Genomic DNA, 15,868 nt, shown 5'->3' with positions numbered 1-15,868 from the left:
CTGTATTCTTCCCCCCCCCCCAAGAAAGTAATAAGCACTAAGGAGTAATAAAATCCAAGATGTGTAAATTTTGTTGTAAAAAAGAGAGGGAAAAAAAAAAAAGAAAAAGAGCTCTAACGGATATAACAGCAAGTGTGTTTGGGGGTGTTAAATAGCTGACTTTATCAATGTTTTTGGAACATTGAACACAGCTGTTTGCATGTCCACCTTGTGTTCTTTGATACTGTGATTTGAGGAACTATTTTCAAGAAAATAGTGTGTAATCTACTAGCAGGTAATTTCTTACTGTTATGGTTTTTTGTTTTGTTTTGTTTTGTTTTGTTTTGTTTTGTAGTTCTGTATTGCGTGTACCCTTACGCCGCTTTGGTTTGTTTTGTGTTTTTCTCTTTTTCCTCTTAAATTAAAAAAAAAAAAAAAAAAAAAAAAAAGATGACAATGTGTAACCTATTAACTAGTGATATATTACTGTATTTTATTCTTGAAATCCTATATTATTTGTACCCTTTTATGCTATGTATTTTTTATTTCCTTTTTTTTTTCTCTTTAAATAAAAAAAAAATGAAGAAAAAAAAATTTTATGATTTTACCACAAAGCCAAGCTTGGAAACTTTAGTTTTATTGGAATAAAGATCTTATAAAATAAGAGCTAAAATTCATGATAGTGCCCATCTCAACTTCTACCTAAACACATTTACTCTAAGTGCCTCCATCCTAATCTGTACACTGAAAGCTTTTTCATTAGATTATGACTTACTCAGTAGATCATAACTAAATTAGTGCTACCTTTTGGTATAAGGGTATAAAGAAAATTGTATGACTATCAGCAGGAAAGGAATTTTCATGTTTATAGATTGGAAAGTAATAAGCTTTCATTTGAAAAGTAAATTGTAGATAAACTTTTAGTTCTTTTTTGTAGTTTTAATTTAATTTAGTTTAAACAAACTAGGAATTTTTAATATTGGTTATTGCATACTGAAGAAGTAGATAACAGCTCTGGCATAAAACAAAGCTAAAGAATGCATAGTTAATTCTCACTCGTTTGAAGGCCTAAGAACCTTTATCTATTTTTGGTAATGAAGATTCTTAACGAGATATTACTCTGCTAAAAGATTCTGGAAAGAATTGGTATGGACTGGGGGAAAGAATTTATAGCCTGGAGATAATGAGAAGAATGTTTATTTTAAACTTTCTAAATTTATAATTATTTACTCCTTTTAAATAAAATGATGAAATTAGAATTTTTAAAGCTTCCATTTTATGAGTTTTTTTATTCTGATAAATTTTTCTTAACTGAAAAACTCCTAATGAAATTTTTGATTAGGAGTCTCATATAAGGAAAACACAATGTTGATTTTGTGCAATATAGCAATCATTGAATGTTAAAATACAAAGGCATAATCAGCCTGTTGCCTTGCATGTTATCATTTTTATGCAATTCTGTTTTTTTGTTTTGTTTTGTTGAGACAGGGACTTACTATGTAGTTCAGGCCTTGAACTGTCTATGTAATTCAAGCTGGCTTTGAACTCATAGTGATTCTCTTACCTCTGACTCCCAAGTGCTGGGATTACAGATGTGCATCACCACACCAGGCTGCTTTATACAATTCTGTGGGTTAAGGGAGGAGATACCTTTATTAGTATCAATTGGTGCATTGCTGTGACTGGAAGACCCAGAATCATTCCAAGGTTGCAAATCGGTACCAGTGTGATTGGATATTTGAATGTACTGTCAGCTAGAATGTGTCTTTCCTCCATGCGAATGTTGATGGAGTTTGTTTTGGCTTCCTAACTACATGATGGTTTGATCCAAAAGCGGAGAGTTCCACATATTTGAATGGAGGCCACAGATCGTAGATGTTATGTGATATTGCTTCTGCCTCATTATGTGAAGTTCTTCTTAGGTTCAGGGGGAGAAGTGACAATGAATTTATAGCTATCCTTAATCATCTACAAGTAAAATGCACTGAATTCTTCCAGAATGACCCCTGAGAAAACTCATTTCACTAGCAGGCATGTACAACCTGCGGTCAGGACATTCCTGGCTTACCTGGATTGCATTGGTGAAGAGGAATTGTTTTAGACTGCGTATAAATATTTAATATAGTTAATGCATGTAAATTAAAAACTTGAATTTTTTTAAAAAAAATTAAGTTTGTAACAGACATGTGCAACCAGTGGCTCACAGTTTGGACTCATCTGTTTCTAGCATCAGAGAAAACTCATGAGTTCAGGGGCTCATCCTCTGAATCAGGTCCAAGTGTGAATAAAGTCTTCTTGAGGAGGAGGGTCACAGATCTTGGGTCTAAAGAGTTAACCTATTTCACACTTTGATGATGCAGGGGATAAGGACAGCTGACTGCAGAAGACAGTCCAGTTCAATCTGAGTGGAAAAAAGAGGTGGCAAGCAGTTACATAGCCCTTGAAGTTCTCATGTCTAGGCAGGTGTGTCACTCATTTAGATCCAGCCTCCTAGTCAGAACAGATCCACAGAACTTTCTGAGATAGATCCTACTCCATTCTGGACTGTGAGTTAAGGTCCTGTGGAACATGCAAATGCCCTGAGGCTTCTTAATAGCTTTTGTTCAAGTGAAAATGTCTGAGTCTGATCTTTTAAGATTATCAGGGGTATGGGGATGTAGCTTGGTGGTAGAATGCTTGCCTGGCATGGAGAAGGCTCTGCAGTTGAGGCCCAGCATCACAAAAAAGAAAAAATATTCTTGGAAACTCTTGTGTCTAGTTGAGGAGGTGGACCCTTATGACTCTTAGCGACACTTACATAGATGATCTCTTCTACACAGGGATATATTTGAATGGGAATCGAATGCAAGGCCTTGGCTGGGAGAGTCAGGCATTGCCTGCTGAGTTGGAGTGCCCACCTGACATTTTGGTAGACAGGTCGAGAGACAGGAGTTGGGTAGATTGGCGCTCTGAGGCGCCCTCTTCTGGTTCCATCTTCTCAGTGAATATGGAAGTGAGGTCTGGATGGTAAATAAGGAATAGGATGATTAAAGTTAGCACTGTTGAAATTTAGTGAAAATCACGTCTATTGTTTATTGCTATACAAATTTTATGATCTCCATTTTAGATATGGGCACATTATGTTTTTAAAGATTAAATAACCTGACCAAGCTTGGGTACAGCAATTAAATATTTGTTTTTAACTCCCAAAACCTTTGTAGTGTACCAGCTACATTGATTCATGACAGTTGCCCACTAGACAAAAGATAATCATTATTATGACTGAAATACTTGCACTTTTTTTTCTTATTCAAGGCTTTACTGTGGCACGGAAATTTTAGAGCAGGTGGGGGACCCCTTATTTTAAACACATTTCCTTACATCCTTTAGAAAATGAGTGGCCTTTAGAATTTCATTGAAAATGATGTTTACTTTTGTCTTTTGAAGTTCAAAAAGAAGAGTTCACATACATCAGTAATGAATAAGCTCTTAGCCTGGTGAGAATTGTACCTTATCTGTTTACATGGAAATCAAATTTCTTCGATGCTAACAAGATCTTCTGTTTTCCTATATTTAAAATGATTTAAATAGACCTTAACAATAAAAAAAGAGTGTTCTAAGGGAAAGACTACAGAATAATTTTGATAATTTCTTCAAAGGCTTCAAGAAAATTTACTTGGCTTCTAACTAGATGATAGAGCAATGATTTTATGGTTTACTGGAAGGAGTAGTGACATTTTAAATAGAAGGGCTTTTAGCCTAATAATTAAAATAACAATACTCAGAATACTTGCACAATACTGCAAACACGCACAACCAAATTGCATGGGCTCTTTTTGGTTTAAATTACATGGAGCCTTTTCCAGCCGTACTTGTAGATAGAGTCTTGGTTGAAATAGCTGCATAATTCCTGAGCAGGGAGTTTTTCTTTGCTGTAATTACATTCCTGCAATGACTCATACTCGTGATAATGCAAAGGAAAATGTTCCCTTGAAATTTGAAAACCTGGAAGATTTACTAGTTGTTTAAAAAACAGTGTACACTGGTTATTACAACTGCCATCATTCAAAGCGGTGGTTTACTTGGGTGATTTTGAGTTCATTCCCACCGTGGATAATGAGGATGGGAACAGAATCCCACTGATCTGCAGTCTCGTGGGTGTGCTGGCTGTTCTGGGCCTGTGGATCCAGATCTCACTCTGGTCTTCGCCTCCACGGCAGCTCGCTCACTTTTAACTATTTCTGCTTTTCTGCTTCTCTTCCCTTCAACAGCTAAATGATTGTTCTCTAAATTTACTAGTTCAGATTCCTAAGGGAAGGGATTGGAGTGGCTGTGCTAATAAACATCATCTCTGTGTAGTAGTGTTTTTCTTCCACTTCTGAGGGAGTATTTTCAGACTGGTATTGAGGCTGAGGGACAGTCTCCTGCAAAAGTCTAGCTGGCGTTTCTCCTTCCAGTCCATACTTGGTTTACAAGGTGTGATATGGTTGCTGGGGCAATTACCAGTTTTGTCTGAGGCAAGTCTGAACTGTTAAGTTTCACTGTTTAATCAAAGACCTTTGGAAATGTGTGAAATATATGACATCGCTTTGGAAGGAGAAGAGGGTGTCGAGAAGGAAGGGATATGAAGGAGAAAGAGCAGGTGGGAGGAAGGAGAACAGCTGTTGTTGGTTAACTGTACGATAGATTCTCACTATTTCTCTCCTTCTCTCTACTACTGTTCAGCCATGTCTCTGAGTAGTCATGATGTTCAGGGGCGCTCAGGGAGGAGAATTGTGATTGTTCAGAGACAATGTCCTTTCAAGTTTAGGGAAAAGGTTTGAGAAGATGCATGCTAGGAGCTTTTTAATGAAGGGTTTGCTCATTTTTAAGGAAGTGCAAAGATTTTTTTTTACCTTGCACTATTTATAATTTTCATGAGATGCTTAGAATTGCATCAGCTATGGGAGAAGCTGGTTACAGAACAAGTCAACCACCATACTGATTAATAGGAGAGCAGAAAGTTGAGTGCATCTTGGTCTTACTAATTGTGTGAAGTCGCTGCATAGACTAAACTCCACTTGATGTGGAAAATTATTATGGTGCAGTGGCAACTTCCAGGTGTGCTGCCAGGTAAGTTTTGCCAGAGCTGATGGAACAGAAGCCTCCCCAACCAGATTGAAATAATCAAACTGCACAATATGCTGAGACAGTGTAATCACATAGCAGGCAGTGGTAGGAAAGAGACAACTAGGGTAGCACACTTTGGACAGGGTGTAAGTGGGGGAGAAGGGCATACAGAGCTGTACATATGTTTCTGCTCTGCTGCATATGCTGGCCCCAGATGTGTGGTTACACAGCTTTGAGCTGAGGTATGACCAAGCCCCATAGATGGTAGATGCCGTAATCGAATGACACCACCTTACTGTATCTGGGTTAGGAGCTGTGGCTTACCAATTCCTTTGACAAACACATGTGGATTCTGCTGGTGATTCTTGGACCAAGAATGTATAGGGCAGGACTAGGGGTCAGAACACACCCACCCTGCCACAATTTAACAATGTCTGGAAGCGTTTTTCAATTGTCATGACTGGCATACGTAGGAAATGTATTTGCATCTGGTGGGTAGAATGCAGGTAAGCTAGTAAACATGCTGTGATACATAAGATAGTCTACCAAGACAAAGAATTATCTGGCCCAGTATTTCAGTGGGGTCAAAGTTGAGAAGCCCTGCATAGTGCCAGTGGGTGGGTAGTCAAATTAAGAACTCATGAATATTAATTGCTTATGTATATTTAATATATCCTGGGGATGGGAATGTAACTCAATGGAGCAGCTCTTGTCTAGCATCTGTGAGGCCCTGGCCTCCATCCCTGACATTGAAAAAAACAAAAATCTAGTATATCCTGCATGTTTAATGTCTCTTTATTTAGTATTTTGTGAACATTTGTTACCAGCTTACACATACCTCATGAGAATTAGTTCTCTCTCGATCATCTGTCCCTTTCTAAATGTGTTCTTGTGAAATAAGAACGTCCTATTACTAGCTGCTCATTTATACTTAAAAACGTCTTAAAAGTGTCTATCTAAGTTTTGGAAACCTCACATGTATTCATGTGACAGAACTGAATACTCTCAAATGCAAACTCACTTACCCTGGACTTTTTAGTAAGATGGTAAATGTCTTGGTTGTTTAAGCCACTTTTAGTTGTGACTTCTGTTACTTGGAGTTTAGAGCATCCTAGAGATTGCCACAGTAAGTCAGCAGAAAAAAGTGTGTTTCAAGACAGACAGAGCCTGGGCTTACACTGTAATTACCGTTTCCTTGGTGGTGCTGCAGGAGTTTACTCTGCAGCATGGTGGTGCTTGCATTAATGTAATGCTGCTTTGCACATTCTGTTTGCATGTCAGGAAACTGTAGGTGTGAGACTTACGCTGGTGGGTTCTGCCCTAAGAAATTTACTTCACTTTCATTATTGTTGGCATGATTTGGCTTGGTGATGGAGCATTATCAAAAAGTTGTTATAAAAAAATTGTAATTTCACCCCCAAAATTTTTAATCAGCTCAATGTCTGTAAGTACAGTAGGAATTTATAGCTTCATGCATTTTTTACTTATTAATGATAGTTTTATTTATATTGTAGTGCTTAAAAAACTAAAGACTATGGAATTGTGTTGTGTCTTAAAATTATTTTCATGAGTGTATAATTAAATATAAGCATATTTAAGATTATATGAACATTTAAAATGGTGCAAGAAGTTCGTTGTTTCCAAGAGATTTCAAAAGGGAGTTACTTTAACATGCTGATGGCTCCACCCTTTGTGTTTCCTTTAGCTCTCTTGCCCCCACTGCTTTGTTTGTTTTTGTACTGCTTTGTGTCCCTCAGGCAACTTACTTTACCGTGTGAGTTGTTTCCTAACCCTGCCCGACCCCTTTTTTATTATGATAGAAACTAGTATTTTGTCAGATAAAAACACATAAGGTAATAGTGAACTATGATAGCCAATTAAACTTCAGATAAAAAACAAAGTAAAAGTTAAGAATAAAATGTCTTCACTGGGCGCTGTGGTGCATACCTATAGTCGCCGCATTCTGGGAGGCTAAGCAGGAGGAATACAAGTTTGAGCTGAGCCTAGGCGATTTAGTAGCTTAGGAAGATCCTGTCTCAAAATAAAAGATGGAAAAGGGTAGAAATATACAGTATTTCAAAGCACTGGATTCAATCACCTGCCCCACTACCACCTCCAAAAAAGCAAAGTAACTACTTAAAAGATTATAATATGGGATGCATTAACTATTTTTATTGTTATATTATAAAATTTTGTGTTTTTTCATAAAAAAGAACCATGGTATGCTGGTCATAGTTTCTTAGAGCTGATGACAGGATCAAAAGTCACTCCTGGTTGAGCAGTGTGGTAATAAGTGTTGTAGCCATCTCACACCTGCTGCTTTTAGAAACACCCTCCTGCAAAGCCTTGATTTTGATTTTCAAGGTTAAAGAATTGTTAAAACTGAGTGCAGCAGTGCCGGGGAGGGAGGGAGAGAGACAGACAGACAGACAGAGACAGAGAGAGGGAGTGGGAAGGAAAGGGAGAGACCCAGGGAGGGAGGTTGTTAGAGCAAATATGTCTAGACTTGATTCCTGTTTTCAAGTGTTTTCCATCTTCAGGGTCCTCTTTAATGGTCATTTTTGTCGTTGCAGTGACTTGCTGTCCTCCGATTACGTAGAGAGGCACATTGAACATGGAGGAAGGACCGTGGAAGTTAAAGTAAGTGAATTTTGGAGGACACTCAGAATCTTTTAAATGCGACTGATCACGATACTGCTTTTTAGCAATACTCCTAATGTAAGTCTTGGGGCAGTGGGGCTGGGGTTGTTGTAGTTGCTTCTGCCGTTCTGTGGTCCTGGGGATTGGAACCAGGGCCTCGCACACACTGGTCCTTGCCTCACCCCTGAACCGTCTCCCCAGCCCTTTTGATTCTGAGACAGTGAAGCTGCCCGGGCCAGCCTTGAACTTGAATTATTCCTACCTTAGCCTTCAGCCTTACATCAACACGTCTGGTTTAGTTTGAGGTTTTAAAATATTTTTTGGATTATTAAGACATTTTATTATCCACTTGTGAAAATAATTAATTCTCCATTATCAGAAAAATAATTCTTGGCATATTATACATCTTACAGAATTAATAAAGCATTTTCTGTACATCTTACAGAATTAATAAAGGTGCAATACAGTTGATATAGCCAAAAGTAGTTATTTTCTAGATTATGTCACAGAAAATAATTTTTGAAATCTGCCTTGGATTAACACTGAGAACCAAAATTTGAAATCTTGGGTCCAGGGCAGGTGTATAGATTTGTACTTATGTGTGAAAGTCTTTCCCCTTGTAAAAATCTGAAAAATATAGATTGATAGGGACATCTCAGGGAGTTTCAAATACCAGAGGACAGAAATCTCAGGATATCGACTATAACAGGTACTCTCTGTGAAAATTAGAACACAAATAAAACCATCACCCAGCCATAGGTACAAGAATGTTTTTTTCTAACCCAGTGTTGTCATCTTAGGGCATATGAAAGTAAAAGTGTCCAGGTGTGGAGCTTTTGTGCTGTTCATTGTTTAATGTAGTGGGTTTTGGTCAGGTGTGTATTTCTTTTGAATAATGGCCAGATTATCTGTTCTCCCTTTTTCAAATTAAAATGCCACTTGTTAATAGCTGTTTTCTTCTTCTGTTTATAAATTTTATTGATCTTTGGTTTAAAAAACATGTAAGCAATGAATAACAAATGGAAAATCACTTTTAAACTCATGACCAAGAGAGAAAATTTTGTTTGCACTTTCTATGTTTGCTTGTCTTCTAATGTGTATACATTTTCTACATTCTGCTGTCTATGTCTACAATGTATCTTGCTTGTTTCTCCATCTATGTCTATAATGTATCTTATTTGTTTCTTAGTAAACACTGTGACATACCATGAACATTTTCCTAAGCTGTTTTCCCAGAGCTTATATTTACCACTTTTCTGTTCACCTGAAGTACTGTGAAGAGGTTTTTATTCATAAGTCAAACTGTTAAATGCTAAATTACATTATCCTCTTAAAGTTATAACCTAAGCTAATAGGGTGTTTCAATTATTATATATATTATGTAAAAATAAAGATTTTGGGGTAGCACTTGAGATCAAACCCAGGACCTAATGCATTCAGAGCAGGTGTTCTGCCACTGAGTGTAGCTTCAGCCCAAGAAAACTATTTATTGTGGAATATTTGAAACATGTTAAAAAATAAAAAGGATAAGGTAACTGTCTTAGTTACTTTTTACTCGTTACTGAGACAAAATACCTGAAGCCCAAGTTGGGAAAGGAAAGGTGTATTTCTTACAGTTTTTGGAGGTTTCAGTCCACACTTAGTTGGCTCCAAGCCAGGTGGGCATGGCAGGGCTGCAGTTCATGGCAGCAGCAAACAGCAAGCTGGAACCAGCAAAGAGCAAGACACACCTTCTTCCTGCCATTACATCACATCCTGACTCCACCCCTAAGTAGGTGTAGCACTAACACCATCAATCCAAGCACTATACAATGAACCATCACAAATGAACAATGCAAACTCATGAGGCCTGGGGGACACAGACATAAACCATGACAGTAACAATCCTCCGCATAGGTGTCATCCAGCATCAGCAGTTCCCACAGTATGAGAGTAGTGTTTGGGTATCTTAGAGCAGCTTCTAGACCTAAGGACACTTTGGCAGTAAATGCATCTGTAGATGCAGGTTGATTGTCTCTCATTTAAAATGCTTGGGACAAGATGTGTTTCAGATTCCAGACTTCTTTTGGATTTTGAAATATTCAAATGACATTTACCAGTTGATTAACCCTAATCCAAAATTCCAAAATCCAAAATGTTGCAAAATGTTGTAAAATGTGAACCTTTTTGAGCATATTTTGTTGCCAAGACATTTTGGATTTTGGATTATGGCGATCAGAGATGCTCAACCTTTACTTTCTGTGTCTCTTAACTGGTCAAGATTTGAACACAAAATTGTACGTTTTACAAGTGACTTAGATGAAATAGTCACACTATTTGGCAGTCACACATATTGCCAGAAAGTTATGTCAAGCATAAGACTAACTGAATGATTGATTTATATCCTGCAGAAGGGGATGTTAGGGTCTTCTAAGTTGGACATAGGCAAACAGTGTTATTTTGCTTTTAGGTAGCCAAAGGGGTGCTGGGGTGGGGGTGGGGGTGGGAATTAGCTAGCTAGATTCTCGGCTTCTTTCATCCTTGCTTCTGTGAGGTCACTTCTCTCATTTGTGTGATAATGTCCTGAACACAAAGTGTCTCTTATTGTTTTGTTAAAGAGGGTCGGAAGCAGGCAGCCTCTATCTTTTTTTCCCTCTCTGTCTGGGAGTGAAAGGTGGAACATGGACTTGTGCACGCAGACCGCTCAGGCAGTGCTCTACCCTGCCTACAGCTATTTCCCTGTTAGGGCTCGTACTGAGAAAGCCTCCCAGAGCCTTGTTGACTCAGGGGCAGAGCTTTTGGAAGGTGGACAGTCAGGTTGGCTGCTCGGGCTGCTCCAGTGTAGAGCCTGGTGTAAGAGTCAGGTCCTGGGGGCAAAACCTGGAAGTGTGCATTTCCTGCCCCAGCTCTGCCCTCTGCTTTCAGTGTCCTGGCCTCCTTGGTTTGAGCAGCTTTGTTCTGATATCCGTTCTGTCTCATTTTTCTTGCCTTAAAGCCAGTGGACAATGGACTGAAAACACAAGCTGAAAGAAATCTATCTTCCCTTAAGCTGGGATGGTGTTTTGTCTCAGTGATGAAGATAAGTAAGACAATCCCCTTTTGGGAAACTTGCTATTAATCAGAAAGCGTAGGGCACGCAGTGATGTTCAGTGCATATAAGTAAAACCTTGGTTTGCAAGTATAATCAATTCCAGAAACATGCTTATAATTTGAAACACTTGATTATCAAAGTAAATTTCCCCATAAGAAATAAGGGAAATTCAGATGGTTTCTTTCAAAATCCAAAAATATTTATCTAAAAATGATTACAGTATTGTAATATAATGCAGACTATAAAGAAAGAAAACAGTTAAACCTGCACTTACCTTTGAAAACTTTCGTGGCTGGTGTGAAGAGACAAGAGAGTGAGTTATTGTGGAATGTATCTTTCACTCTCTCTAGTGGAATTGCTACTAATTGTTGTTAAGATGGAATCTTTTTTCTGTCTTCTCCCCACCCACCTTCCCCTCTTGCTTCCCTCTTCCTTCATTCTGCACGTTCTCTCTTTTGTCTCTGTCTGTCTGTCTGTCTGACAGGGTCTTGATTTGTAGCCCAGGCTGGCCTTCAACTCATGGAAATCCTCCTGCCTCAGCTGCCTAAGCGCTCATTACACATTAGATATTATCTTGACATCTTATATTTTTATTATTTGGGTGTGATAATTGAAGTAAGATTTTTTTTCTAGAATGCAGTTGGTATTTTCATTGTAGTTCTTACAGGAATTTATTTCTGATGTCCTCTTTAGGTTTTGTAAGCAAGTACAGAGATGTTTATTTTAGACATGCAATACATACTAAGAATGTAATACAGTATTTTGATATTTTATTTCTATTAACTATACCTTGTATAATATAATAAGAACCTCCTGACAAAACAGCAAGACCAGTGATGTCAAGTATGCCCTTACAAAACGGCCAGGAAAGCAAAACACATGTGCTGTGAGTGTAAGTGATATGTATATGTAGAACAGCTGTTGTCATGTGTCAGACTGCCTTAGGTGTGATAATTGAAGTAAAGATTTCTTTGTAGATTTCTATTGGTATTTTCAGTGTAGTTCATATAGGAATTTATTTCTGTTGTTCTCTTTTAGACTTTGTACACCAAAGGTGGCAATGTTGAAAATTTGATTAAAAATAAACACTTGATAAATATTAAAAATGAAATACTTCCTTTTTTTGATAACTTTTTTTGTTAAGCACTCATTGTTTAATATACTAAAACTCATAAAATTAATAATTTGTCAATAGAGATATTCTGAAGAATAAATATGAGTTTGACATATGTATGGTTGTGCCCGATTATGACAAAAATGTGTATTCCCTGTTAAGAGTTCTATGAGGAGTTTTTGTATTTTTTAAAATTTCATGTTCTCTTGGGGCTGAAACAAATAAAAAGGTATATGAAATTGAAGCTAGTCTGCACAAACTTTCTTTTGTGTGTTGGTTATCATAAGAATACATATTTTGAGGGGTCAAAATTATTATCAAAGTCATTGTGTTAGATTTAAATAAAACGCTAAGACAACTCCATTTAGAGGGCCCTGCTGAACTATCACAGAACTTTTAATTCTGGAAATACACATGTATTACATTTGATTTAAAGGTTTGAATGTGAATGGGGGAAAAGGAATGCATTTTTGTGGAAAAAAATACATAATAACCACTTTGGTGAATCTTATAGGTTGCAGTTTTATTTTTTAAAAAAATTTAACTGTAATACATGACAGTGTTAGGTCAGCCACTAAATGCAAACACCTCAAAATCACTACCTGGTCCATGCCTTTGAGCTTAGCCAGCTCTTCCCTGGCTGCTTCTCACCCTAAGCTCAATTTCTTCCTTTTAGGAAACCTGAAAACACCTCGTGACTTTCATGGTGATCCCTTCTGTGCTTTGATTTATGGTTTATGGCTGAATCATGTATCTTTATACTTTAGTTTCACTTGTTGGGATTTTTAAAGTAAGTTTTAAAAGTTTATCTTTCCCTTTCCTCTTCTTTGCAATATACTAAATTTTAGGTTGCGTTGACTACAATTTTATGTTTAGAATAAAACAAAATGTGTTTTAGTGATCATTAGTTACATGGCAAGTTTTATAATCTATAGGACCTTAAATTCTCCATGGAAGCCAGTTTGGTCTGGTTAGATTGCTTTTACTTTTAAGCTTTTTCATAGTTGTGAAGTCTATGTACAGAAAAAAGATAGGTACTTTTCTTCCTTCCGTAAGATATATTATTCTCATCTTTGATATTTCGATTCATTTAAAGACTAAGTTCTAAATTTACCCCTCTGTTCACGGAGAACTTTTATGTATTTGATAGGAATTTTAAAGGAGAGCCCTAAATAATCAGAATACCTTACGAAAAATATTTTCATTGTGGACAACTATGGCTCTGGTTTTGTAAGACAAAGAAAATTGGAATTTATGAATAGTGGTAACAGAATCTAACCTGTATAGTTTGCTTGTTTATAGTTAGCCAGCTTTTATTGCATTGTATTTAATTCTATTGTTTTTATTTTATTTTTCCTTTTGTCTTGAAACTCAAAACTATCAGTATTTTGGTTCATCAAATCTTTCAATTATATACATAGGCTCATATACTAATCGTAACAAGTAACGTTCATTGCTTAATAATGTGGTTGCATGAATTCATGTGTATTTCAATCTGTGATTGAAATATAACTACTACTGTACAGAAATCGAGTCATAGAGGAGTTACACAGTTTGTGAAAAGTGATACCATAAGGAACAGTGGGGCTATAAACTGAGTCTGGACCACCTAACTCCACAGCTGATCCTCACATGTGTTAGATAAGGTTGTGTAAGATAGGGCAGCTATAAAAATGAAAGTATTTTACCTTTTTGTTTACATACCTAATTCATTCTAGAGATTCTTAATAATTACTCATAGCTTTTAATTCTTAAACTGAAATGGTGTTATGCTTTAAGATCCTTTAGGTACTTCTCTCAAATTTGCGTATGCATTTGCCTGTGAGTGAGTTGCCTGTGGCAAGTGGCAAAGACATACTTCTGTCCAGAGTCTGTTATTTTTCTTTGAGTGAATATCTCAGGAAAATAGGAAAATTCCTAGGGTGAATTTTAGAACACTAGGAGAGGAATGATAAGACTATTTATATCTATGGGGAGCGACTTGTATCTTGGGGAGGATTTCCTTGGTATCAAAATGTAAAACCAGACCTCCTTGTTGTAAATATATGATTTATTCTACTACCAATGCAAGTATATGACCATTCATCAATAACATTAGTTTTGGTAATACTTTTTGTTAAATTATTTAATCTCATATGATAATCAAAGGTAATGGTTCCTGAGTGTCTATTTTTATTTACTAAAATTATTTCTAAACTACTGTTTGAATGTTCAACTTGTCTTGGAATTAGTGCCGGAAGCTTTAGGGTTGGGTTGTAGAGAGACATACAATGTACAGCTTTGACTTTGGGCTGGCAATGATGATTACTGCTCATCATTTGATTGAATTAAGTGCATTTGATTTTCTTAGGGGATCTTTGTCTCCAAGTTGTAATTCTGTTCATAGTGGCAGCAGGGAGATGGTTAGGGAAGCGAGGGAGTGTGGGTCAATTGACATTAAGGCTGCAAGCCAGTAAAGGAATTAGAGTGCTAGGCAGGGGTGGGGCCGGGTGTCAAGAGGAAGGTGTCTGCTTGAAGGAGAGAGCAGTTATTGTGACTTCTGGGCACCTTTCACACTGATGAAATGTATTGTAATTTACTGTAAGAATATTTTTAAGGTTAACCGAAGTGGCCACTGTTATTCCTGGAAGCTGAGTTTTAGGAAAGGTGATTTAGAAGCCAGGAGAATGCCTGAGGTTTTCTGCAGAGCAGTCTTTGTGTTGCTGTTCACATCCCTGTCCCCGCCTGGGGATGAAGCTCCTCAGAGTATTTCTAACTCAGCTCAATACTGTCTTGCTGCTGGGCGGCTGCGGCTGTCTGGTCTCTAGATTCCTTTGGCACTCATTTGTCTAAGTCAGACTTCCGGCTACTTTGTTCTTTCTGAAAAAAGGATACCCTTTCTTACTCTAACTCCTTTGTTGTTGTATTTTTAGCATGATGAATGTGTCAACATCAGGGAAAAAAATACCATAGAAGGCAGCCGTAAGAAATCACTGACAAGATTCTAAGTGGGATGAGACTCAGGGCCACAGATCCTTCTCTAACTTAACTTTGTAGATACTGGAAACCTGAACAGCATAGACAGAAAATTGCCTTTGATCATTAATTGTGTTCAGAATTTCTCTTGTCTCCTTTTCTAGATTTCTCTATATGGAAGGAGCACAATTCCTAAAACTCAAATAATTCAAAATGTTAACAGTTTCCTCACTTATCTGATAAGGTGTTTTGTGTGTAAAATAACAAATTCCACAACAAATCATTGTCTGTTGTGATATAATACTGTGAATTCCTGCCTTAAGTAAAACAGTGCCCTCACTTTGTCATTAGTGATAGTCTAGTGTAAAATCTAGATTGTTGCTTAGTGACTTTACTCTGTTCTATTTTTTTACTATGATCTTTACTTAACATATGCTTCTATGAGATGCATTTTTCTCAAATTCCTTTGCATGTACTTGAATATCCAGAAACGTTTGAATTGTTCCCTTTTGACCAAGCAAAGTACAAAAATAGCTATTATATTGTCAAAAGTGTCTCAGATATGTTGCAGCAGAAAAGGTGAACATGGGTTGATCTTCTTTTGCTTATTCTGGATTTAAAATTTCCTTATTAATTCTCCAAACTCTATGAATGTGTAGAATCTCTTTTCTTTCTATAAAACAAGATTAAGTGATTACAAAAAGAAAAATCAGACTGATGTGCAGTGAATTATGCTTCATGCATTAGCACAGAACCATCTGAACCACCATGTTAGGGATGGGTCTTCTGAAGCCAAGATCTTTTTTACCCCCCTAATTACGTTGTCTCTTTGTTTTGAAGACTGTCTTTGAGTTGAAATCCAAGCAATAGCCACTGTTGCCAAGTAATATTTTCTGAGTTTAAAAAAGAAAATCTCATTTTCCCTATTTCTTTTTTGAGCAACTCAGCAACAGCATTTTGCCTCTGAGATGCATTTATTTACAACTATACCTTATGTTTGAGGAACATGCTTTCTGTCTTAA

General features: G+C 37.0%; 1 protein-coding gene across 31 annotated transcripts in view; it reads left to right on the top strand.

Annotated features, from left to right (window-relative positions):
- The window catches only part of Adam22 (ADAM metallopeptidase domain 22), a 237,521-nt gene that overhangs the window by 115,516 nt on the left and 106,137 nt on the right, over nucleotides 1-15,868 (top strand). For all 31 annotated transcript variants that reach the window (XM_063243307.1, XM_023567362.2, XM_003475083.5 and 28 more), the window contains one exon: nucleotides 7,641-7,707. In XM_063243307.1, coding sequence (XP_063099377.1) covers nucleotides 7,641-7,707 — 67 coding nt within the window. The remainder of the gene's footprint in view (nucleotides 1-7,640; nucleotides 7,708-15,868) is intronic.

This window comes from Cavia porcellus, unplaced genomic scaffold (genome assembly GCF_034190915.1).
Source record: "Cavia porcellus strain 051 isolate PalLab524CR breed Dunkin Hartley unplaced genomic scaffold, mCavPor4.1 scaffold_2, whole genome shotgun sequence".
NCBI classification, from domain to species: Eukaryota; Metazoa; Chordata; class Mammalia; order Rodentia; family Caviidae; genus Cavia; species Cavia porcellus.
This window is presented reverse-complemented; position numbering and strand designations above follow the sequence as displayed.